A 25,001-nucleotide genomic window follows, 5' to 3' on the forward strand; every position below is an offset into this window, starting at 1 on the left:
TGTCTGTGTGATCCAGTTCTGGCCAGGGGGCTGTAATCAGGCTGTTGCTGACTTCCAGGAACACTGCAACAAGAATCCACCTTTTGCCCTTCTTCTTTTCTCTTTCTTCCTGCCTAAAATGTACGCATGATGGCCAGTGCTCCTGCAGTCAGAGTAACACCTAGGAGGGAAGCATCATGCTAAGGAGTGAGACAGAGAGACAGAAGACACGGAAACTACCTTGCAGCCTTACACCACCTAGCTCTCACTTACATAAGGTACTGTGGTTAGACTTTTCTGCTGTAAGTAGCTAAATCAAGTTCAATATACTGTCTTATCATTTTAGAATAAAGAGCCAGATTTCAAATGAGCTGAAGGGACAGTGGAAGGGAGTAACAGCCTCAGGACCACCGAGGGCCCTTTGTCTCAACAGCTATGCCTGTATCACTCTGCTTCCTCCAGATGCATACAAAGGGGAACATAAGGTAGGATCAAAGATGAAACTGGGTAAAAGAGAGCACCAGAGATGGAGATTTCTCTAGGACTTGAACTGTTGCTTTCACACATATTAATCTTCACAATCAACCCAAAGGGAGGCACTACTGTCCTCACAGGAAGAGGCTCTGGCAGGACAGATGGCTGATCCAGAGTCCAACATACAGGCAGTGAGCCAGAGCTGGGTCCAGCTTACATCCTTCACATGATAGGACCAAACCACCAAGCCACATCTTCCTGCCTCAAAACAAAAGATGTGGCACTCCTCTCCTCGCCTATGCTCCAAGTATAAATTCTTTGTGACTTGCCCAATTTGGACAGAGGGTAGATAGGAGGACAGATGGAGGTTCAAGGGCCCCACTGGAGGCAAACCACTGATCTCTACAGAAATCCTGCCAGGAACCCTGAAATCCATCATTTATAAAGATAATTAAGAAAAAGGGGAAATTATTAAAATTATGGTGAAGGTAAATATTTGACATGGCTATGATATAATATATAGGGTATATATGTGTTTAACTCATATAAAGCTAAATCAATATTTCTGTATTTCTATGGGTTTTATTGATCAATAAATGTTTTATTTATTTATTTATTTATTTATTCACTTACTTATGCAAGAAAGAAACCTGGTATGTATAATGTATAAACAGAGGTGAGGGGGAATGTGGAAGTGTGAATGTTTTTATTATCTGCTTTCTGATTTTTCTGAAATGAACATGTATTGTTTTTGTAATTAGAAAAAAAGTAAACTATACCTTTCATTTTAAAAGGGCATTGTATCTGACATTAAATACAGACCCTTCCAACCCAGCCAGGGCCCCAGCCTCAGACCCTGCTCCCTCTCCTAAGTCCTCTACTGTGCCCTGGTCCCCATGTACCACCTCTAGCCTTTGCCCCTCAGCTCTGGCAGGATTCTGAACACACCTGCGTGGGTCAATTGAAAGCTCAGGGAGAGCATGGTCAGAGACCATCCATTTGTCCACACTGAAGGTGACTCACCCCACAAGTGATGACCCAGATGACCCAGGATGACCCAGAAAAGAGAGAAGGCTGTTAAAAGTAAACAATAGATCCCAAATGGAGTCAGTTGTGCTAATCCCATGACACCAAAGAGGGCTTAATACCAAACCTAACTGCAGTTTCAATCTTCCCCATGAATGTAATCTTAACCAGTATGGAATTTACTGATCAGCACTGATGAGGTAATCTAAATAATAAGATCCTTTTGTTCCCCAAAGTGAGGTGACTTTGCCCCCCCAATTTTTTTTTTTTTTTTTTGGTTTATGACTTCCTTGTCCTGCCTTTAAAAACCTTCCCTTTCTATAGCCCTTTAAGAACTTTCTACTTGCTAGACAGGATGCTGCCTGATCATGAATCATTCAATAAGGCCAATTAGATCTTTATAATTTTCTTGAATATCTGTTATTTAACAAGAGCAAAGTCCAAGAGACTGATGGAGGGGAGACTCATGGAGAGAAGGCAGAAACAGCGGTTCTTGGTACCAGGAGCAGGAGGATGGCATGAAATGGAGGAAGGACTATGGGTCACAAGCAGAGGCAGAAGTGCCAAGGCTAAGGCCAGTGGTGGCCTGGCCCAAGCAGCTGCTGGGCCCACATGCACACCGCATCCCTGTAAGGCCTTCTGTAGGCAGCTGAGACCCCAGATGCCACTCAGGTAGACCCTCCACCTGCACAGCCTGCATTGGCCATACCAGTATGTCACTGGCTGTTTCAGGGAGGGCAGGGCCTACCTGGCAGGGGAGCTGCAGTGAGCTAGGTGAACTTTTTGGAATTACCTTTAAATCTCTGAACTCAAGGTTAATCCTGAAACATTTAATACATGGTACTTTTGTATTTGGTAACATCCCCAGGAAGATCATGGTTCTTTTTTTTTTTTTTTTTTAAGTGTATTTATTTATTTTGAGAAAGAGAAAGTAGGAGTAGGGGAGGAGCAGAGAGAGGGAGAGAGAGAGAATCCCAAGCAGACTTTTCGAGGTCAGTGCAGAGCTGGATGTGAGGCTCAAACTCATGAACTGTGAGATCATGACCTAAGCCGAACTCAGACGCTTAACAAGCTGAGACACCCAGGTGCTCCAGAATCATAGTTCTTAATGGATAGCAGCCCTGCACACATGAACCACACCTGAAGATGACCAGAAGAGGAACAGGACCAGGGATCCCTGAAAGTTCTCCTTGCTTCCAGAGAAACCTGAGAAATCAGTCTGTATCTTTAAGACTGGCATCTCCTCTGCAATCTCTCCCAGAGGGCTGCCACTGCTCATGCTACCAGCCCAGGCAGATTGTGTGCTGCTTGCCAGGACGTCCAGTACCATCCACCACTCTGGGGCCTGAGGGAGGAGGCCAGAGTACAAAGGAACCTGAGAAGACATTCTTGGAGGAAGGCAGTAAAGGATATAAAAGGAACAGTCTAATATTAGGTGATAGTTAACAGCACAGGCCCCAGTCAAACCCACCACTCCATCCTGACCAGGTGGGTGATTTGGGGCAAGGGAATCTCTATGTGCCCATTTCGTCACCTCTAAAACAGGAGCAGTTCTTACCACCCACAATTGCTTTGAGGATTAAATGAGTTGATATTAATCAGAGTGCTCAGAACAAGCCACCTGGTGAATAACTGTGTAATACATTTAGTGCTAAGAACATGGAGTTTGGCAGCCAATGTGTTGTGTCAGGCAGGATCCGGTGCTGCACTCTTTTCCTATCTGCAAATCACGGATAATGAGCATCTCCCTCCCAAAACAGAGTTAAGTAATCCATCTAGGAGCACATGGGAAGACAAAACTAGTTCTACAAACATCTGAGTTTAAAATGAATGTCTGACCCTGGTTCCCATAGCACACTCCACATTCCTAAGCCCAGGAAAAAGGAGGCCAGAGTTGCTTCCTTTGTGCCCAGGTGACCCCATTCACTCCACAGCTCACATGTGTAAAACTCCAGAATGGTATCTGTCAGCAAAGTCACCTACTCAGGGTTTTAAATCCACTAATGAATCATTAAAAAAAGTAAAAATAGTGAAGAACAGAAACTCTCAATGCATTACACATAAGTTTTAGGAAATGTTTATCAGTTACATGTATGTTGTAGGTGGCAGTAAAAGGCATTTTCACTGGGATCATGGTCAGGACTCTGAGTGCCACTGCCAGAGCTTACCTGGTATCAGCTCTGCATCCAGAGCTCAGGGCCAGGGCCAGGAGGATGCCCAGGAAATGCATGACCACCAGGGGGCACCCAGCACACAGCACCCATTCTGTCAGGGACTGCCAGGGTTCTCAGGCCAGGCTTTCAGGCTGACAGCAAGCTCAAGCCCACCAAAGGTTCACAGCCCAACTCCAGAGATTAGCAGCAAGGGAACTGTAGCTCAGACCCTCTCCACCTCCATGCCTGGCCTTTCTTTCACACCCAACCCTCCCAGCTGTCATCTTCCGGTCATCTGCTTTCCTTCCTTTAGCTGATCCATTTCCTCTTGCCCAACCAGCCCTTTCCCTCAGTCCCTATTCTCCCTTCTTTTTCCTCCTTCCTTTTTCCCTTCTTTTTCCTCCTTCCTCTAGCCATCACCTCTCCACCCCTCCTCCTGTGCTAGGACACAAACACATACACACAGTTTTTCGGACAATTTAGCCTTTATTTTTGAAAATAATTCTGTCGCTTCAACTTTCTTCCATGAACCGAGGTCAGGCCAGAAGCAAAAACACACACATTGCTCTCCAATTTGCCATCCTCATCCTAATCTGAGCAGATAAGGATATGCCCCAGAGACAGCGGAGGGAGGCAGGAGCCATCCTGTCTTGGCTGTTCTACCTCTGGTGGCTGTTCTACCCTGGGAAGGCCACCAGAAACCACAACCTTTAGGGAGGAGCCTGTGCACCAAACCCCAGGGGAAAAGGGACACAAGGAGCTAATCTCTCTTCCACAAAGCCAGCATGAAACCTCCTAGAGCAAAAGGGAAGGGATCAATTTTTAGAAAGGTCAGGATCCAGGAACAGAGTCTGTTTCTTTGAGGCAGGATGAGGGAGGTATGTCCCAGCACACCAAGGCTTTCCCCCTACCACCTTTCCCTCAACTTCTGCAGACAAACTGAGGAGACGTCTTGCTTTCCCCCTTCAACTTCTCATCTTAGAATCACAAATTGTTAAGCTGCAAGGAAAGAAGAGCAGAAAGGAGGTCAGGGATAAGGAGAAGGGTAGAAGAGAAATAAGAGTAGGTGGCAGTAAACCCTGAAAGCCTAACAGCTCCACCCAGACTCTGATGATGAAACCCCTTTGGTTAGTTTCATTTTGGCCACAGATAAGTCCCCTTTTCAAATAACCCAGCAACCCCTCAAATTGGGGGAAGGTAGGGGTGGGGAGCAGGTATAGGAGGTGAGCTCACACCCTGGCTGGAAGAGCCGGGACAGGGGAAAGAGAGCTGGTCAAGAGAACTAAAGTTGCTCACCTCTCCGCAGATGCTCTAGAAGAAAACCTGGAACATGGAAGTCTATGGCTCCAACATGCCCAAGTCTCTCCCCTACCACACAGTGGTTTCTTGCTTAATACTGCTCAACATATCCCAGGAAGTTTCCCCTGATGTGACCCCCCCCCCTTGAGAATGGGAGAATAACCCTCACCTTATCCTCTGTGCTTCTGAATGCCACTCGAAAAAAGAAGAAAAAAAGAAAAAAAAAGATAAATGTACCCAAGAGAGACACACAGAGAGGGCGATGCAGCCCAAGGACACGGTCCCATCTCATCCCATGATATGGCAAGGAAGGAGCCCAGGAGGAACAGACAGGCACCGCTAATTCCAGCTAGGATCATAGCCATCCCAGGTCTGTGGGGGAGCCAGGTGGACACGGCGGCCCCGGAATAGGAAGCTGACAATGCCCCGGTAGCCGGCCCTGGGAACACCAGACTTGAGGTCATCCATGACGCCCAGGGCTTTGGCAAAGGCCTTGAAGCTGTCCCTGCCTGTGTACTGCACCCGCACCTCCCCCAGCTCGTTCTGCTCACTGGTCCTCACTTTCTCCACCTGCAGCAGGGGAGCCCCATAGACACGGGCAAGGAAATCTCGGTCATAGGTCTCCTGTCGCAGATATGAGAGATCCAGCTGGGTGAAGGGCACGAAGTGCTGGTTCAGCTTGATGAACTTGAGGTGCTGGTCAAAGAACTGCCCGTGGCTTACACCCTTGCGGCCAAAGGTCATCGTTCTGGAGATTTCAGGTCGCACACAGGCCCGGCCCTGCCGCTGCTCAGGCCTGCGCATCCAATCATCCCAGAAGGCCCTGGGCCACTTGGGCTCCAGCTCAGCCCAGAGCTCAGCCAACAGCAGCCAGCCCAGGCCAGGAAAGAAGTCTGTGCGGTAGAGCAGCTCTGGCTTGCTCGAGTCCACCATCTGCTCCTTGCCATTGTCATTCCAGGCAGACACACACCAAAGGGAGGGGTCGGCCTTCAGCAGCGGGTAGGTGGCCTGGAAGTACTCGAAGAAGTCTGGCGCCACCTCCAGGTCATCCTCCACCACCACAGCTGCTGAGAACTTGAACCTATGGAAGACCTGGCCCAGTGCCCAGCGGTAGTGCCGTGCAATCTTATAGTAGCCCTGGAACTTGCGGTGGTCTGGGGGCACCGCAATGTTGCTCAGGTCTGGCTGCCGGATATGCGTGACAGCACTGCCATAGGAGGCGATGACCTGGGCTGTCTCCTCGTGCCCGCAGTCCTGGCTGACGATTATGGGGAAGTGCTCAGCCGAGGGCCGGTAGTGCAGCAGTTTGTCCAGGCAGCGCCGGACAGTGCTGCGGTCACAGGCAATGACCAAGATGGGGATCACGGCTGGTGGTGAGGACACAGGCACATGCGGTGGGATGGGTGGGGCAGCAGTGGGCACCCTCCACCTCTGGCTCCACCGAGCATGATGCTCCCTGATCTGCTGCAGCAGCCCCCTCTGCCTTTCCAACTCCACCTGCGCGTCCTCGGCCAGGCGGATCACCTCGCGGGTGAGGCTGGCGGGATCATCATCCAGAGAACTGTCAGAGGGCAGCCTGCCAGGCGCTGGGCGTGTCCAGAAGAAAAGCAGCAGCAGGGCATTCCAGGCCACAAAGAGGATGGCGCCCCACAGCACAAGCCCTGCAGACTGCTTCTTCAGCATCCTGGCCCCCGAGGGGGTGGCAGGCAAGGGTGGGGCTCAAAGCTGCCCTTGGCTTGCCTAGTTCACTTCCACAGCTCTAGGGATGCTTTCTCTGGACCTCAGGATTAGGAAGCAGCCATGCACCTGAGAAGACAGAGAAAACCAATCTTCATCACAAAAGCATGGGGCTGTCCTAGGGGGAGGAATGCAGGATGGGAGAGGAGGGAGCCCAGGAGGTGGACTCCAGAGCTCTCTTAGAAAAGAACAGCCCATCTCCTAATCTGGGATGAATGGGGCAGGACAACATACTCTCCTCACTCCAAAAGGAGTCCATGTGTCCTCAGAAAAGCAATGTGGTTTGAAGGGAAAGTAGAAAGTGATGTTGTAAAGGAGGAAGCAAGGGAACCCCACTTTCCCTTCCATACCTGACAGATTTCATTTCCATCTTCCATCCAGAGTTTAGGGGCAGGGATGGAGGGGAGACCATCTGACTCTCATTCCTCAAATCAAATTGCTCAAAGATTATTGATTTAAAAACTCTAATATCACACCTCTGGGCTAAAATCAACACCCTACCTAAAAAGGAAGCACTAGAGACATTCCTACAAAGGTCAGGGGCAAACTAAGCTGCCCACCATGTATATGACTAACATTCTGCTAGAGGGATTAGCCAATGTGAATGGGCTACAGAAGAAAAAAGCAGAAGTGGAAAAAGAAACATGACTATCTCTATTTATTGATACTGTAAGAATATGCCTGGAAAACTGTAGAGAATTAATGATAAAACCACCCCAAACAACTGAAGAACTGAGCAAAGTAGCAGGATATAAACATTAACATGCAAAAATAGGCTTCAGATAAACAAAAAATAACTCATTAGAAGAAACAATGGATGAGAAAATCCTATTTACCCTAGCCATGAAAATGATAAATTAAGAATAAACTTAAGAAATATTCAAAACCTACATGAACAAGATGATAGGTCCTGAAAGACACAAGAGGACTTAATATCCCTTGTTCTTAGTTATGACACTTCAACATCATCAAAATCTGAATAAAAATCAATTTTCTGGGAGCTAGACAAAATGACACTAAAGTTCATGTGAAAAAAATAAACATACAAGATCTAGAAAAATAATGAAAATGAGGCGTGAAAGAGGGACTAGCCCTACCAGCCATTAAAATACTACATATTACGCAGCTTCTATAATTAAAACTATGTGAAAAAAAAACTGAAAATGGATAAATGACCTGAATGTGAGACAGGAAACCATCAAAACCCTAGAGGAGAAAACAGGAAAAGACCTCTCTGACCTCAGCCGTACCATCCCCAAAGGCAAGAAAATTAAAAGCAAAAATGAACTGTTGGGACCTCATGAAGATAAAAACCTTCTGCACAGCAAAGGAAACAATCAACAAAACTATGAGGCAACCAACGGAATGGGAAAAGATATTTGCAAATGACATATCGGACAAAGGGCTAGTATCCAAAATCTATAAAGAACTCACCAAACTCCACACCCGAAAAACAAATAACCCAGTGAAGAAATGGGCAGAAAACATGAATAGACACTTCTCTAAAGAAGACATTCGGAAGGCCAACAGGCACATGAAAAGATGCTCAACGTCGCTCCTCATCAGGGAAATACAAATCAAAACCACACTCAGATATCACCTCACGCCAGTCAGAGTGGCCAAAATGAACAAATCAGGAGACTATAGATGCTGGCAAGGATGTGGAGAAACAGGAACCCTCTTGCACTGTTGGTGGGAATGCAAACTGGTGTAGCCGCTCTGGAAAACAGTGTGGAGGTTCCTCAAAAAATTCAAAATAGACCTACCCTATGACCCAGCAGTAGCACTGCTAGGAATTTACCCAAGGGATACAGGAGTACTGATGCATAGGGGCACTTGTACCCCAATGTTTATAGCAGCACTCTCAACAATAGCCAAATTATGGAAAGAGCCTAAATGTTCATCAACTGATGGATAAAGAAATTGTGGTTTATATACACAATGGAGTACTATGTGGCAATGAGAAAGAATGAAATATGGCCCTTTGTAGCAACGTGAATGGAACTGGACAGTGTGATGCTAAGTGAAATAAGCCATACAGAGAAAGAGAGATACCATATGTTTTCACTCTTATGTGGATCCTGAGAAACTTAACAGGAACCCATGGGGGAGGGGAAGGAAAAAAAAAAAAGAGAGAGAGAGGTTAGAGTGGGAGAGAGCCAAAGCATAAGAGACTCTTAAAAACTGAGAACAGGGGTGCCTGGGTGGCTCAGTCGGTTAAGCGGCCAACTTTGGCTCAGGTCATGATCTCACAGTCTGTGAGTTCGAGCCCTGCGTCGGGCTCTGTGCTGCCAGCTCAGAGCCTGGAGCCTGTTTCGGATTCTGTGTCTCCCTCTCTCTGACCCTCCCCCATTCATGCTCTGTCTCTCTCTGTCTCAAAAATAAATAAACGTTTAAAAAAAAAAAACTGAGGGCTGATGGGGGGTGGGAGGAAGGGGACGGTGGGTGATGGGTATTGAAGAGGACATCTTTTGGGATGAGCACTGGGTGTTGTATGGAAACCAATTTGACAATAAATTTCATATATTTAAAAATAAATAAATAAATAAAACTATGTGATACTAGTAGGTTAATAGATTATCCAAAGGAATACAATTTAAATTACAGAAATAGACCCCAAAACATGTAGAAACCTAATATATGATACAGGTGATATTTAAAATTACTAGGGCAAAAAAATATCTTATTAAGAGTGTTATAACAACTATATAGCTATTTGGAAAAATAAAATTACATCTGTGCAAAAGAATAACTTCCAAGTGGATTAGAGATCTAAATATAAAAAATATAACTATACAAGTGCTAGAAGAACATACGGGTCAATTCCTCTATAACCTGGGTAGGGAGAAAGGCTTTCTAAGTATGATTCAAAATCTAGATGCAGTAATAAATAAAACATTTTTGCATGATAAAAACACCATTAGCCAAGTCAAAAGACAAACTGGGGAAGAATATTTGCAATATACACACAAATATACAAATATACAAATAAAAAGCCAATACCCTAAGAGACCAAGAACTTTTACACTGAGAGGTAAAAAGCCAAAACTCTGTCTTTAGACAAGGGCAACTCACAAAAAGATACTGAAATGGTCCTTACACATATGAAAAGATATTCAAGCTCACTTATAACAGAAATATGCAAATTAAACTATATTAAGAATTTCTCCCTATCAGACACAAAAATTCAAACCCTTGTCCTTTTATTAAGACTGTCAACTGAAAGACACAACTTCTTAATTTTAATGATAATCAGTTATCAGGGGTTTTTATCTTTTATGGATCATGCCATTGGCATTGTATCTAAGAAATCTTTGCCCAAATCACAAATATCTTTCCTTGTTTTCTTTTTTAGGTTTTATAGTTTTAGGTTTTACATTTAGGTTCATTTTGAGTTAATTTTTGTATATAGTATGAGGTATGAAACTAATGTCCTTTCAGAGCATTCTGGCAGTTTGTTAAAATGCTAAACAGAAGATAACCATACCACCAAGTCCACTCTTAGATATATAGTCAAGAGAAATAAAACACATGTCCATACAAAAATTATCTGGAATGTTTATGCAGCTTTATTCATAATCGCCAAAAAACTGGGAGAAACCCAAAGGCACATCAACAGAGAAATATGGATAAACAAATTGTGGTTTACCTGCAAAATGGAATAATATATAGTAATAAAAAGGAATAAACTACTGATACACACAACACATGGATTAATCTCAAAATAACTGTGATATGTGAATGGCCAAAAAAGAGCACATACACTGATTCCACTTATATAAATCTCCAGAAAATATAAAATAATCTATAGTAGCAGAAAGCCGATTGATGGTTGCCTAGGCATGGAGACAATGAGGACAGTGAGGGGAGGTATCACAAAGGAACAAGAGGAAACTTTGCGGGTATGGATGCAATTTATTCTATGTCAATTATACCTCAATAAAACTTTTTCTTTAAAAAAAAAAAGGCAGGGGCGCCTGGGTGGCGCAGTCGGTTAAGCGTCCGACTTCAGCCAGGTCACGATCTCGCGGTCCGTGAGTTCGAGCCCCGCGTCAGGCTCTGGGCTGATGGCTCAGAGCCTGGAGCCTGTTTCCGATTCTGTGTCTCCCTCTCTCTCTGCCCCTCCCCCGTTCATGCTCTGTCTCTCTCTGTCCAAAAATAAATAAATAAACGTTGAAAAAAAAATTTTTTTTTAAAAAAGCAATATTGGGTTAAATGACAAAATTGGAATATAGACAATTAAAGTATCAGTGTTGATCAACTGAGAGCCATACTGTGGTTATGGAAAATAATATCCCAATTCTTAGGTAAATTAGACTGAAGTAATTAGGAGAGCCAAGAAAGCAACTTCTCAAATGGTTCAGAACACAAATATCATGTATACAGAGAGAGAGAGAGAGAGAGAGAGAGAGAGAGAGAGAGAGATCAAATGCATCAAAATGCTAATAGGTGAATCTGAGTAAAGGGATTAAAAGTGCCCTTATACCATTTTAATTATTGCACCTTTTTTGTAAGTTTGATTTCCAAATAAAGTTTCTTAAAATCGATATGGGGACATGGCCCAAAGTTCTGACTAGCTTTGTCCAATATAGCCCAAGTTAGGCACATCAGTAGGGGCAACTAAAACAATCCCTTTGTCCTGAACTCCCTAATCATTCAATGACATGCATCACACACCTGCTGTCTGCCAGGCTCTGGGAAGGGACTGGGACACACATCTTACAAGAAAAAGGCATGGTCCTACCAACCCTCTCACTCTATCAGAACCCACTATTTGGAAGAATCTACCACACCCTCCAATTCCCAGGTAGCTGCCATAACAATCCACACAACTCTGTCCCTGGCCTTCCCACTTCTGGTCTATACCCTTCACATCCTAAAGCTTCAGGTATGTTCCCTCTTGTGCCCTGCTGCTCTGCCAGCTACCCCTTGCCTCACAGCCACCAAAAAATCTGGGCTTCTCTGCTAGTTACCCTTTGCCTCACAGCCACCAAAATCTCAGATTCCAGATCTCATCTCTGTACTTCTGGGCTCTTGAGCAGGCAGATCCAGTGTTAAAGGACCAAAGTATTGATCCTGAAGGGTCTCTAAAGGAACCTAGATTCTGTCTCCCTTCTGGGTGGACTACCCCAGTCCCTGCCAGCACCACCACCACATGTTGTCCTCTGAGAAACCATCTACCCCACAACTCCATAGCACCAGTCTCCTCAGAAAACTGAGGTCCATTTCCGTTTTACTGTATCATTAAATTCCCATGTTGTCAGTGCTCATATACAAATCAAGGTTTCCTAGAAGAAGAGAGAGACAACAGATTTCCAGTTTCTTCCTTGCTGCCACAATGTGGTCCATGTTGGAACTTTCCCTCCAATCTTACGGCCAGGATTCCCTATCCCCCAAATAGGGAGGTATTTCTCCTGCCTCCTAACTGACTGGGCAGGAAAGGTCTTTAGATAAAGGGATGGAGGAAAGAAAAGAGACTGAATTCTATCATCTGAAATGTTACCTCAAGGCTGGAGGAGCAGAACCATCTCTGACTTATCCATGAGCCACCTCAGACCAACAAGCTCTCAGACTGGTGGCAAAACCTCAAGGGACACCATCCTCACAACCCTGCAGATGACAAGTAAAAGCCTTCACTCTTCTCCAGACATTGGGAATTAGGTGGCCCACATCCACTTCCAGAGGCCTCTGCTCACCTATCCTTCTAAGCCATGCAGATCAAAGCAATTTTCTCAGTCCCTCAGAGGACTGGATTCTTAGCAAATCTGTAAACATTAAGAGTGGCTGGATAGCCCACAGGAAACCACTGTTCCAGTCCAGTCCAGGCCTCTACCTTAGCCCTCAGGACTTAGTTCGCCAGAGTATGACCATTTTTTCTAAATTGTAAAACAGAACTTGTTCCTCTTTCCATAAGAGAACACAATACCCCTATTCCCAGGCTCCACTGCTTCTCTACACAAACTTACCCAGAGTCCCAGAGCAGTTTCCTACTGCTTCTCCACATACTCTCCAGGACAGGATCCTCTGCTCTATATGGAAGTTAATGAATGGTGTGTGCATACACAAGCACATGCACTCCCCAGCAGCTGGCTGTGACTGAGGGGTGATAAAGCACCAAGGGCCAGCCCAGCCTGTAGCCAGCAAGCCCACACACTCATCCAGAAAGTGCTGCTCTCAGTCTTACCATCAGGAGTAACAAGGGCAAGCCAAACAGCTCAGGGCAATGTGTGGTACCACCCCATGTTTTTTCACATCTCTAAAACTCAATCTTCTCACCTCTAATATGGAAATAATAATAATAATAAGATAGAAATCAATCACTGGGTTGCTGTAAGGATTGGGTGAGATAATCTGCATCAAGTATTTAGAACAGTGCCCAGTTGTGATATACATGCTAACCACTTATTCCTCTGTTCCCTCTCTAGCTGGCTGGCTCTCTTTGCTCCACTCTACTACATCCTTCTGGGCTACAAACACATAAGCCTGCCTCAGGGCCTTTGCACGTACCTGTATGACTGGTCTGATCTTCCCTCTCTCCTTCACTTGGTGTACTCTGACTCATGTCTCTGCCAGGGAAGGTACCAGACAATATGAAGTCTATCTCCCCTTCACAAACACTGACATCAGTGCAATCTCTTGCTCAAGATCTATAAAGTTCCCTCAGCTACAAGCTATTCAGGATGGGACCAGCTCCCCCACTGCAGCCAAGCAGCTGTGCTAGGATCTTGGACCATCAAGAGATTTGCCGATGACCTAAAAAGTGACTTCTGTGTGGATGTCACTCACCCACAATTCCTTAACTGCCATTCCCAAGCCCAAAAAGCACCAAAAAATTGAGTTTTCTACACTCATTTGGCAGTAAAACCTTTGGTGAAATCTGATGTAATCTAATGTAAGACTATTTATAGCATTTATTTATGTCATTTAGTGAGACTATTTATACATTTTGCCACAGAAACCAAAATGTTGGATTATGGTGTGCTGTTCCACATTTTATACTACATCATAAACGTATTAGATCATCTTTTTAAAATCCAAAAAAATCCTGAATTCTGAAACATATCCAGACCAAGCATTTTAGAATTATGAAAATGTAAGAGACAGCTACTCATTCACTGCCATAGTTCCATTTCAAGCCCACAAACCTTTAAATTGAACCCTCTTTCCTTATGAAATACTGTTTTAAGCCTGAACTCTTGATATAGTTTCTCAGATAGTTTACCTATCGCTAATCTCACGTCCCTCTAAGCAACCTTCCCAAAAGCAACAGAGCATCCTTCTTAAAGTGCACACCTCATCACAACACTAACCTGCCTTAAAAACCATCAGAAGCTACCACTGCCCACAGAATAAAACTCAAATTCATTATGACACGCAAGGCCTTCACAGAAAATTAACTCAAACATCGTTTTTTCAACCTCACCTCCAATCCCTAACCCTATGAACCCCACACTCTGGCTTCAGCAAGCTACTTACTTCCCCCAAAGAGTACACTTGTATGCGCTGCAGTCTTTGCTCCAGCTGTTCTTCATCTTGAGACATTACCTATGGCCCCAGTGCAAGCACTCAACACATCCATAACATCCCAGGCAGAGCCAGCCAGGCCTTCCCACGACTATACTCACACCACACTCTCCCCACACCTCCTGTTTCTCCCCTCCACACTGTAACAAAATCTGTGGTTGTGCTTACATGCCTCTCACCTTACTCCTTAGGAAAAAGTCTCTGTGACTTCTAAGCCTATTACAACTCTTGGCACATGTATGAAGTTCAAGTGGCTAGATGGGGGACTGCTTGCATTATTAGCTACATCAGCGAGAAAGAAGACCAAACCAGCAGCACAAGACTGAAGGATTACATTTTCCAAAGATGATCACCACATACCCCATCCCACATGCTTTTCTTACAAAGATGTAATGCCATTCCTCCCACTAGAGGTGGGGGAGATGGGGTCTATGTTCCCTCTCTTTGATCTGTGACTATGGAGGAAGTAACCATACATGATTTGCAAAACTAGTCCATGAAAGGCAATAGTTTCCACCTGTTGCTCCTGAGATGCCTGCTGTTTGAATGCAGCCACAATGGTTAGAGGAAGCCCAAGCCACATGGACAGGACACCTATAGGTATTCCAGCTCACAACCCAAACTAAGGTTCTAGTAGACAGCAAGCATCTGAAAGGTTTGATCCCAGCCCTGGCCACATCTGACTTCAACTGCATAAAAGACCATGACCAAGAACCACATAGCTAAGATAGGAATAAAATGATTCTGTTGTTTTAAGCCTTAATATTTTGATGTGATTTGAGATACAGCAAAAAGTATCTGAAATAATGAGTAAAAGAGGATCTAAGTAGCTTTGATAAGCACAGCCAAGTGTTCTTCCTGTCCTCTGTGCTCACACCCCAAGTCCAAGTTGAGGCCTGCCCCAACTCATATTCCTTTCCTTATTAGAAGCTATTGTTGAATAAAAACATTTAATGGCTTAAATCAATAGCAATCATTTATTCTCTCTCATAGTTCCAACAGGTCAGGAATTTGGACAGTGAAGCACAGAGGAGATGACCTGTCTCTACTCCATGATGTCTGGGACCTCAGCTGGAAGATTCAAAAAGCTGGGGCCTGGCTTAAAGGCTTATTCTGTCACATGTCTGCAGGTTGATGTTAGCATGGTTAACTGAAGTGCTGGCTGCAACACCTCCACGTGGCCTCTTCACGTGGCCTGGGTTTCCTCTGAACTCGATGGCTGGGTTCCAAAGATGAGTGTTCCAAGAAAGAGAGTAAACCAGGTGAGACTATATCCTTTTCATGATCCAGCCTTGGATCACTTCTGCCTACTCATAAGTCAGAGGAATCATGACTGCCTCCCCATACTCAAAGGGAAAAAACCACAGATCCCACCACGGGTGGGTGAGAACAAAGTCCAATTGTAACAACAAGTGGAATGGGATATTGATGGGGTGACTATTTTGGGACAAAACAATCTGCCACACCTTCCTTTTCTAAAATAGAACAATAGTCCTTTTAACCCTGACCCAAGTTCCTGAGGTTCTGTTATTAATGACATTTGCCTGCAAGGCACAGAAATCAAAATTAGTTTTGATTTGCTAGAATTTTTACACTCTTTTAGCCAAGTGACACAGCTGATCCACACTACCAAGTACAAAGACATCTGCACTGTGGTGCAAAATGAGTGAGCATTTTGGGTGTATAAAACCCTCAGCCAAAACCCTCAGGAGGCTATAAGCAGATCCCACCAATCCCTATGGGTCTCAATTTCTTCCTCTGAAGGACTGCCTAGAAACTGTGAGATCCCTAACACTCTGATTCCATGGTATTACCTCTGTAGCTAGTCCTCCATCTCTGGCAAAAATATTTCTTAAACAGAACACCAGATAGTCAACTTCTCTTTGTGAGCAATAATGGAGAAGTCATACTTAGATTAAAAAAAGTATGCAAGTTGAAGGAATGTTGACAGGTTTTCCCTTCTATCTTTATCTTGCTTAGTATGTTAAAAAGCACTGCCTAAAAAACCCAAAGGATAGAATACACCACAGATAATCGAGACCAAACTGAATTTCATTATGAGCCCTCTGCTAGACTCCTGCATCATGTATAAGGCTCCATAATTTCACAAGAAATGAAAAGAAGTCAGAGAAGATACACTAAGTAATTCAAGAACTTACAGAATAAGACCTAGGAGGAAGGGATGCGGGTTATTCATCCTGAAAAAGAAAACGCTAAAAGAAGTATGATGTTGGTGTAGCAAAAAGCATGATGGCCTGGGAAACCAGGTAACCTTGGGCAGGTCACTTGACCCACTTGTTCCTTGGTTCCCATAATTTGAACAGGGATAGAGTTGATTTGGCTCTTCTCCACGTTCCCTGGTTTCTAATGATGAAAAGGACAGCAACAATCTCCTCAATGTCCCAAACAGGAAATTAGTTTAACCTGTCACATAGGCCATTGAGGTTAAACATAACTACAATACTAACTCTGAGAGAAGGACACAGAAGCAGGAATCCAGGAGAGCGCAATGGTCTCCAATAATGGGGTCAGACAGGGGTGATTCACAATGAGAGGCAGACTCGGGATGTAAGCATCTAAGAGAAAAGGCTCCGTGGTCTGAAAACTATTACAAACGACAGAAAATAAAGCTGCATCTCTCATTCGGGGACGACCTAAAGCAAAGAGTAATTAAACAGGCCACAGGATCAAGGGTTAACCAAGGTGGAGCCTCACCCTGGGGCTCACTGTTCAGTACAAACACAGATCAGCTGGCCACACAGCCCCTCTGCTCCACAGTTTATAAGATTCGGGGGGGAGGGGGGAAGGCCTGCACGTCTCAGGAGGCCCCAACTCCACACACGTGAGCTAACAGGAGGAAAAAGTTTTCTTTCCAGTTTACGTATTTTCACATTGTGTCAATTCTTCCTGGAGGCTGAGGAGAAAGAACCCTAGTGGAAGGGACGCTGGGTGGGGATTGGGGAAAGGCCACCTCCCATTGCCGCTCCCCAAACCCTCTGCAGCAATCCCACCCCCTCTGGCCGTGCACCCACGTACGCTCTAAGGCCGAGTTTCACAACCGCTTCCCTCCCGGTGGAGCCTGCCCGCCCTCCCTCCAACAGCTGGAGGCCCGGATTCCGAGAGCGGAACGCGGAGTTCGACTTCCCGGCTAGAGAGGGGTGAGCGACCGAAACCCGGGGCGGGCCGGGCCAAGTCCTCTCTGAGGCTCCCGGGCACCAGGGCTGTCGGGGGACACGAAATGCTCGGAGAGGAGCAGCTTCTCAAGCCGGGACCTGAACTCCTGGAGCGCCCTCTCCACTCCCGCGGGGCCTCCTTCAGTTGGACCTCCATGCCCTCCCTGGGACAAGCCTCAGAGCGGACAGACGCCGACGTTTCAGGCCCCTACTCACCAGGTCCTCCCAACTTCCCGGCCCTGAACCTGGACCGCCCCGGGGCGCGGGGAACAATCCCGGTGCCCCGGCGCGTTCCAGGCGCTCGCGCGGGTGCCGGCGCCGGCGCTTTCCTCCGGGCCGGCCCTTCCTACACGAACCGGACCCGCCCGCCGGGCGAGCAACGTGGCCCTTCCCCGGTAAGGGCGGGACGGGGAGGGCCGAGGGGCGGGACCGGCCGCCCTCACTCGCCAGGGGCCCCTTTTTCCCGGGCCCGCCTCCTCCCTCCGCCCGACTCTTAGCAATCACCCTGGATTTCCTCAAAACCTGATGGCTGAGCATCCCAAGTTTTCCGAGGTTCTGAACTTCAGGAGGCGCTGTGTTGGCATCTGTTACCACAGGGACCTTCCCTTCTCCCAATCGCAATCCCACGGGTCCCCACTCACACCTTCGGACCCCTCCAGTGGAGACGTCTGGAGTCTTCCCCTTCGCAGCCCCAGAGCTTGGAGCCTCATGGAATTGAAGGGGAAAGCCCTGGCTGAGGTAAGGCCAGGCAGCCGGAAGGGTGCATTCACCAAATCCAAGGCCAAGCGTCTGGGGCCAGCTCTCAGCAACCTGCTCAACGCTAGCTTCCGGGAAGGAGGAGTTGGAGGCAATAGGTCACAGGGTGGAGGGCTATGAGAACAAAAACCAGGGTGCCAAAAAGGAAGCCAGAGAGGAAACACCTGCTGCCAAAAGCAGAAGAGGGCCAGCTGTTGTTTCTTTTCTTTTTTTCTTTTTTAAATACTTCCATTTTGTTGTTTTTTTCCTTTCGAGGTGGGGAATAAGAGCTGTTAGTTCTAAGTACAAGAGCAGAGACAGACTTGTCCCTGGGGTAAGAACCATCAGACCTAAGGAGTAAAGGACTTAATCACAGGATTTTGTGGTAGCCCTGTGAAAGGGGGTGAGGGAGCACCCTGGAAGAGACTTGATGTCTGTATCTGACCCTGGGAAGTGAGGGTGGAGAACTTAGAACTACTGGCTACTCAAGCACATGACTTTTCTGAAAAGGACTGAGTCCAGGGCCAGCCCTACCATGTGACCAGGACACACTCTGCAGGCAACAGGCCCTCCCCCCAACCACTTCCCTCCTGTGTTCCAGAGCACATAGCAGGCAGAAACTTAGCAGTGTGTAGTTACTGACTGATTTTGCTAACTTGTTTCTACATGAAACCAGGAATTGCCAGGGTTCTAGAGAAACAAAAAGGCAGGGCACGCCCAAAAGGCACCCCATGCCTGGGGCTGAGGAAATAAACCAACTGCACAGAGGCCTCCTCATGAAGGACCCTCCTAGAAGCTCTGAAGAGTATACATTAATCATTCTATTCTTCAGATCAGGAGTATGAATATCAAGGGTAAGTGACAACCAGCTGACAGTTGCAAGACCTAGTGAGGAGCATGGCCATGTTTTAAACCCAGGCATCCCTGCCTCCATAGCTGGCACTCATTCCTTCCTATCATGCTTCCTTGCTCTGAGATGGCTGTGTGTCCAACAAGACAAGTGCACAGTGGGGCAGGAGGGAAGTCCTGGTAGAAGCAATTGGAGACTAGCCTGAAGGAGCAAAGTGAGAAAAGAGCTGACACCTCAGAGGCTGGACATGCGTGCATATACGCGCGTGCACATGTGTGTGTGTGTGTGTGTGTGTGTGTGTGTGTGTGTCTAAGGTTTCCAGCTGAGCTGATTTCATGGACCATAGTAGGAAATGCAAGCCCACGCTCATGTGCCAGCCAGCAGCCATGGTCTCTGCACTTCTGCCCTCTCTTTGTTTTCCTCATGAAGGGAGTTGGGGGATATGGAAGGCCTACACACTCACACTCCATGTCAAAGTAAGAAGGAAAAGGATAATTCCTAAAACTGTAGAAAGTTGGGAAACACTGGTTTGCAGATCCAAGATATCAGGAGCTAAAATCACCCTCCAGGACAAAGGACACAGTGGGATGCTGAAAGGTAGGGCAGACCAACAAGCCCACGAGATGTCACATTCCCACCTCTAACAATAATCCTTCTCTATCTAAGGCAGTTCAATGGGGAAAAGAATTGGGGACTGTTTGTGCACCATAACTCACACCCAATGACTACTGTCCTTTGTTGAAATTCCAAGGCTCACAGGAAGATCTTAGGGTAGAAATTCCCCAACTGCAAAAGAACTGTCCCAAGCAGAAAGAGCCTGGTTAGTGAATTGGGATGGGCTGAATTCTTGGATGGAAACAAGAGAAAACATTTGGTATGAGAGGCAAGAAGCCAGGGTGGTAAGTGCCAAGTTGACCTGGGAAAAAAGGCCCAGGCTTTTGATGGACATTTCATGAGGAGGTACTATGGAGGAGATAAAGGGCAGAAATAAGGAGATAGGTGCCTGGATTCTGGGAATGAAACTGGGATTCGAATATCTGAAAATGGAAGAAATCTGAAGATCTGGTCACAAGATAAGAGAAAATTAGAAGGGAAAATACTGTATCCTGCCCACCCCTACTACCTCCAAAAGAGGACTGGAGAGATAAGAGAAGGAAGTGAAAATTATTCCAACTTCCCTCCCAGAAACTATGCCTAAGATATCCTGAAACTTTTTACAATTTGGAAAGAATTCATGCTCTGAACTTAAGACAGATCTTTGCTGGAAACCATCAGAAGAAGTAAAATCAAAGTTTTAAATCAGTGTTGTGTCTGTTTTTCCCTCTCCCCTTCTCACAACATTCCCACTCCCCATGGAGACCTAGAAACACAGCTCATCAAGATCAATGACCAGTCAGCAATGTCTGTGAAATGGAACTTTTGGTTAGCTCTATGCAATTCCTTTTGGAAGACAGAATGGTATAAATAAATTCAGTTAAAACACACACACAACTTTTAGTTAAGTCTATCATTAAGTCTTAAGGTCCTGGCTAAGTGGCCTGAGCATCCTGGTAACCTTATGAGAAGGCCAATGGCTGTCTCATGACAGGATCAGGCAGAGCACAGGACTAGTGCTTTCAGTGGAAATGACGGGAGAGGAATTCTGGCTCAGTCTAGGGAGGAAATATGTCTTATCAGAGAGGCTGTCTGAAAGGGCACTGAATTCCCCTCCCTGAAGGTTTACAGCAGAATCCAGATGGCCCTTGACAGGTCAGATGCTGTAAAAGCAGCACAGAACTGGGCAGGGGATTACAGGGTCTGCCTCTCCACACTTAGGCAAACCCTTTGTGCTCAGGACTTCTGCAGCTTCCCCTTACATACCAAACTGGGGAAATAATCCCTGCTCTCTCTTCCTCACAACAATGTGGTGATGGAAAACTGACACAATAGCCTGGACATTTCACATAACATCACTACAAACACAGCACAACTCTGTGGTACTTTAAGTGTTTCGAAGCACTCACGGGCCTTCCAGGTAAGAAGAGGGCTGCAGACGCATCCTGGGGCCACATATCCCTTGCAAAGACTGGCATCAGGAATTTGCTGGGCCAAGTTGAAGGAGGTGACATGCCACCCTGAAATCCAGACCTTCTAAAGTAGAAGCTCGGCCTGAAAGGGGCTGCCCCAGAGAAGGAACAGCTCACTACTGGGGGAAGGCAGGCAAGAAAGAAAGGACAGGAAAAAAGAAACTAACTCATAAATACAGGATTTTCAGCTTGCAAATGAACCTAGTTATTGCCTCCAGCCCCCAATGAATGTGAGGTTCAGGTGGTTACACAGCCAGTAAGAGGCAAAGAGATGCTAGAAGCCAAGCTTCCTCCCCCACAACCAGGCCATTATACCCCACTATCTATCAAAATTCCCAACACATCTCCTTTCTGTTTGTTGTCGCTGTGAAAAGCAGGTATCTGGCATAGAAAAACTGGAGTTCAAGATAGGAAAGGGAAGGAGGTAAGAAGGTAATTATGAACAGGTTTGCTTTAAGTGGGAACGGAGCCTGCAAAAATATAAAGGGCTAAGAGATAACAGTCTGAAAAAACTGTCATCTAAAAGAACAGGAGAGGGGCACCTGAGTGGCTCAATCAGTTAAGTGGTCACTCTTGTTCACCACTCAGGTCATGATCTCACAGTTCATGGGATTGAACCCTACATCAGGGTTCCATGCTGACAGTGTAGAGACTGCTTGGGATTCTCTTTCTCCCTCTCTCTCTGTCCCTCCCCTGCTGATGCTCTCTCTCTCACACACACACAATAAATAAACTTTAAAGAAAATAATAAAGTGGGAAACAACACCTTCTTAAAAAAAAAAAAAAAAGAGCAAGAGAATACCAGGATATGGCAAAGGAAGAAAAGGCCAGTACTTACTCCAAGAAATGGAGCTCAGTCTCCTAAATACACACTTGGCCCTTAGACTTATCTTTCCTCCACCCCTCTTTAATCTGCTACCTCAAAGAGGCACACTTGTCATAAGTGTGGAGAACCCTGAGGGCCAGAATCCCTCAATCACCTTTGCCACTTGATGATTCAGGTATTGTTTGAGAGCAACAGGATGAGACAAATTCAGGGTAGGCTTTTAATTGAGGACATCCAAGGCTTTTACCAGTACACTAATTCAATAAAAGAGCAGAATTCCTAATTCAGAGATTTTTTTGTATATAACAATTATGCAAGCATTATCAAGCAATGTCAATGGTACTATTTCATAAGTACATGGCCCTGGATACTTTCCAAAATTTATCATTTCGTTTGCTCCCTGTAACAACCTGTGAGGGACCTGTAAAGTTACTTATCTCCATCTTGCAGGTGAACAGAACACTGGCAGAGCTTAAACCAACATATCTAGGGTTGCACACTAAGAAAGCAAGAGCTAGAACAAAAATCCAACTGATCTCAAACCTGTGTTCTGTCCCTGTTATCTGCATGAGATTTCATGGTCTAAACACCTTATAGGGGGAGAAGGAAGAAAGACAACTTAGGAAGTTATCTAGACCATTTTCTACCCTCCCCCTCAAAGGCAATTCTATTCAATTAGTTCCCCAAAACACAGCAGCCTGCTTCTGCCTGGGTAATCCGTTCTAGTCTTATTTAGCCCTAAATGTGTTGACTCAGTGTTCAAAAGACTCTTATAGATAATCTAACCAAGCCTCTCTTCAGAAGCTGAAATTATTTTCATGTTCTCCTGGGCCTAACTTCACAATTGCCATTGCCTACAACCCCTTACAAGATACTCCTTCTGCCTGGGTAAAGAGAGGCTGGGAACAGCCTCTCTAAGAGAGTGAAAGAGAGGTGAAGCTTCCTCTGTACCCATCAGAGTAAGGGTTCTCATCAGGCACTTCATAAATGGCAGCATCCCCAGACTTGCCCCACTCAACATTTTCTGCACAAAAGCAGTAAGACACCAAGTGGGAAGTGAGACAAGAACCTTACCTTTCTTCTCGTCTCTCAGCTGCTCCCCTGGAGATCATCAAACCCCCTTCCAGTACTCCATTTCAAAAACTTCAAATCCCAAATCAGATACACCAAACAAAGTGCAGCTTCTCTCCTGTTATCCAGGTCCAAAGTCCATGGCTGAGTGGACTCTGAGGGGGAGGAGTCTGGGGGGGAAGGGGTATGTCCAGGCCCCTCCCCCCCCAATGCAGGGTTCAGTGTCCCTCCCAGGGGTCTGTTACATTCCTTCATTCAGCTGGCTTATTAAGCTCAGAGTCTGGTGTTGGGCAGATCCCAGGTTCTATCCCATCTCTTGCTCAGGGAAGGGAAGTCATCCACTGTGAGGACTGGCCTTTCTGTCTTCTGCTGGGGTTCATGAGAAGAAACAGGCCATAGAACCAGCATGGCCAGAAGGCTGATTTCAGTGTTAACCTGTGGAATATTTAAACATTGTGACACTCTCTAATCTATTATATGCCCAAATGGATTCCTAAGACTTCTTAACTATTCTTTTACTCTGCTCTATCATCAAAATACCAAAAGCACTAACAATGCATGTAGATGGTCTTCTAAGAAATATAGAAAAGAACATCCTCCTCCCATCTCCTTCTTGTCTTGTTATTACCATACACTAATCTCCTACATCTCCCAAGCTTCTTAGAGTGTTCAGTGTTTTCATCGTCCAGCTCTCCCTGAATGAACTAAATCCATTCCAGACCTAGATGCTGGCACCTTCCCCATGCATTCTTTGCTCTTTTCCCTTCACCCTCGCCTCCCCTCTGCATCCAAAACTGTGCCAGGGATGGAATTCCCAATCTCAGTCAAACTCCTTCCCGAGGCCACTGAGAGCACTCTCCTGGAACAGAGGCCTGAGTCCTGCCAGCAATAGCTGCACAGTGTTCTAATTTTGCAGTCCGGAAGCCCACCCGCGTCGCCCCCTCTCTTCTAAGTTTATTCTAAACACACACACACGCGCGCTCACACACACACACACACACACACACACACACACACACACACACCGGTCGCCCCCTCCCTTCTAAATTTATTACTAAACACACACACACACACACACACACACACCCTTCCTTCCTGTAGGGGCGTGGCGTTCACATGAACCCCCCCGCCCCCAAAATTTAACTCCTCCCACCCCCCTCCTCGGAACCCAGTGCTCCGCATTCAATGAGGAAGGGAGTGACACAGCGACCCTCTCTAGACTCTGACACCCACCTCTCTGCCGCCCGGACGACCCTCGCCCAATCTGCGCTAAGTTGTTACCTGGATCCCTCCCGCCCGGTCTTAGCAGGAAGCCTCGGCCCTCCCGAGAGCAGAGTCCAGGCCCCAGGTTAGGTCCCGAAAGCTGGCCCAGGCCCCACCCCCTCGACCCCCGGCGGCCAGGCCCTCCCCTCGCGCTCCTTTTCCCCCCTCCCACCATCCGCCGCAGCCACTTCCGCCCGTCCTCCGGAAGTGAGCGAGAGGCAACTGCCACCTCCCCACATCCCGCCTTGTTCTTCCACCACACCCCCCTCTTGCTCCCGCCTATCACCACCGCCACCACGGGAGCGCGGGATGTTGGTCTGCAGGGTTTGAAGCTGTTCTGCAGTCACTGTGAATAGGACTGGAGACGAGGTGTGAGCAGGACCGAGTCCGGAAGAGAAGAGATGGGGGCCAAAGTAGCTGCCCTGCTAGAAGGGGCGGGGCAGAGAGTCCGGCGAAGGGATGGGGCGCGCGTCATTTCGAGCCTTGTGGTAAGAAGAGCGCATGCGTCACGACGCTTCGGTCTGTCGCGAGAGTAGAAGCCGGTGGGCCTGGCGGGGTAGGACTTGGGCAGGAAGGGGGTGGGGCAGCTTGGCCCTGGTGCCCTCCTGAGGTCGCCTAGCAACAGCCTGCTTGACCTATGTGCTGGCAAAGGCCAAGGCAGCGCCCCTTCCGGTCGTCCGTCCTCCCGGTGAGAAACAATTGAGGAAGCACTGAAGCCAGTATTAACCGTTCCAGTGCTGACAGCTCTGTGGCAGTACCAAAGAAGTTTTATTTTGTTCATCGCTTATCCTCGCTACTTCTCTCGCCTAGGTAGGACCTTTCATT

At 46.6% G+C, this 25,001-nt stretch overlaps 1 protein-coding gene across 5 annotated transcripts; it reads right to left on the minus strand.

The window, feature by feature from the left end:
* Positions 1 to 4,098: 4,098 nt before the first annotated feature.
* On the minus strand, positions 4,099 to 24,285 carry MGAT1 (alpha-1,3-mannosyl-glycoprotein 2-beta-N-acetylglucosaminyltransferase). 5 transcript variants are annotated; one of them, XM_032592594.1, is made up of 3 exons: positions 24,195 to 24,285; positions 22,917 to 23,348; positions 4,099 to 6,737 (listed from the first exon to the last, which is right to left on the minus strand). In XM_032592594.1, the coding sequence occupies exon 3, from the start codon at positions 6,612 to 6,614 to the stop codon at positions 5,271 to 5,273; it is 1,344 nt and encodes a 447-aa protein (XP_032448485.1). In that variant the 5' UTR covers positions 6,615 to 6,737; positions 22,917 to 23,348; positions 24,195 to 24,285; the 3' UTR covers positions 4,099 to 5,270. The 5 variants fall into 5 exon arrangements, with proteins under 5 accessions (XP_032448485.1, XP_030171454.1, XP_030171469.1 ...); XM_030315594.2 differs by lacking the exon at positions 24,195 to 24,285 and having other exon boundaries at positions 22,917 to 24,005; XM_030315609.1 differs by lacking the exons at positions 22,917 to 23,348; positions 24,195 to 24,285 and adding an exon at positions 18,007 to 18,207.
* Between the last annotated feature and the right edge of the window lie 716 nt (positions 24,286 to 25,001).

Source organism: Lynx canadensis, chromosome A1, assembly GCF_007474595.2.
Source record: "Lynx canadensis isolate LIC74 chromosome A1, mLynCan4.pri.v2, whole genome shotgun sequence".
NCBI classification, from domain to species: domain Eukaryota; kingdom Metazoa; phylum Chordata; class Mammalia; order Carnivora; family Felidae; genus Lynx; species Lynx canadensis.

What these genes read in the sequence shown, in the direction of transcription:
- MGAT1 (XM_032592594.1), bottom strand. Translation starts at nt 6,614, where the DNA reads ATGCTGAAGAAGCAGTCTGCAGGGCTTGTGCTGTGGGGCGCCATCCTC.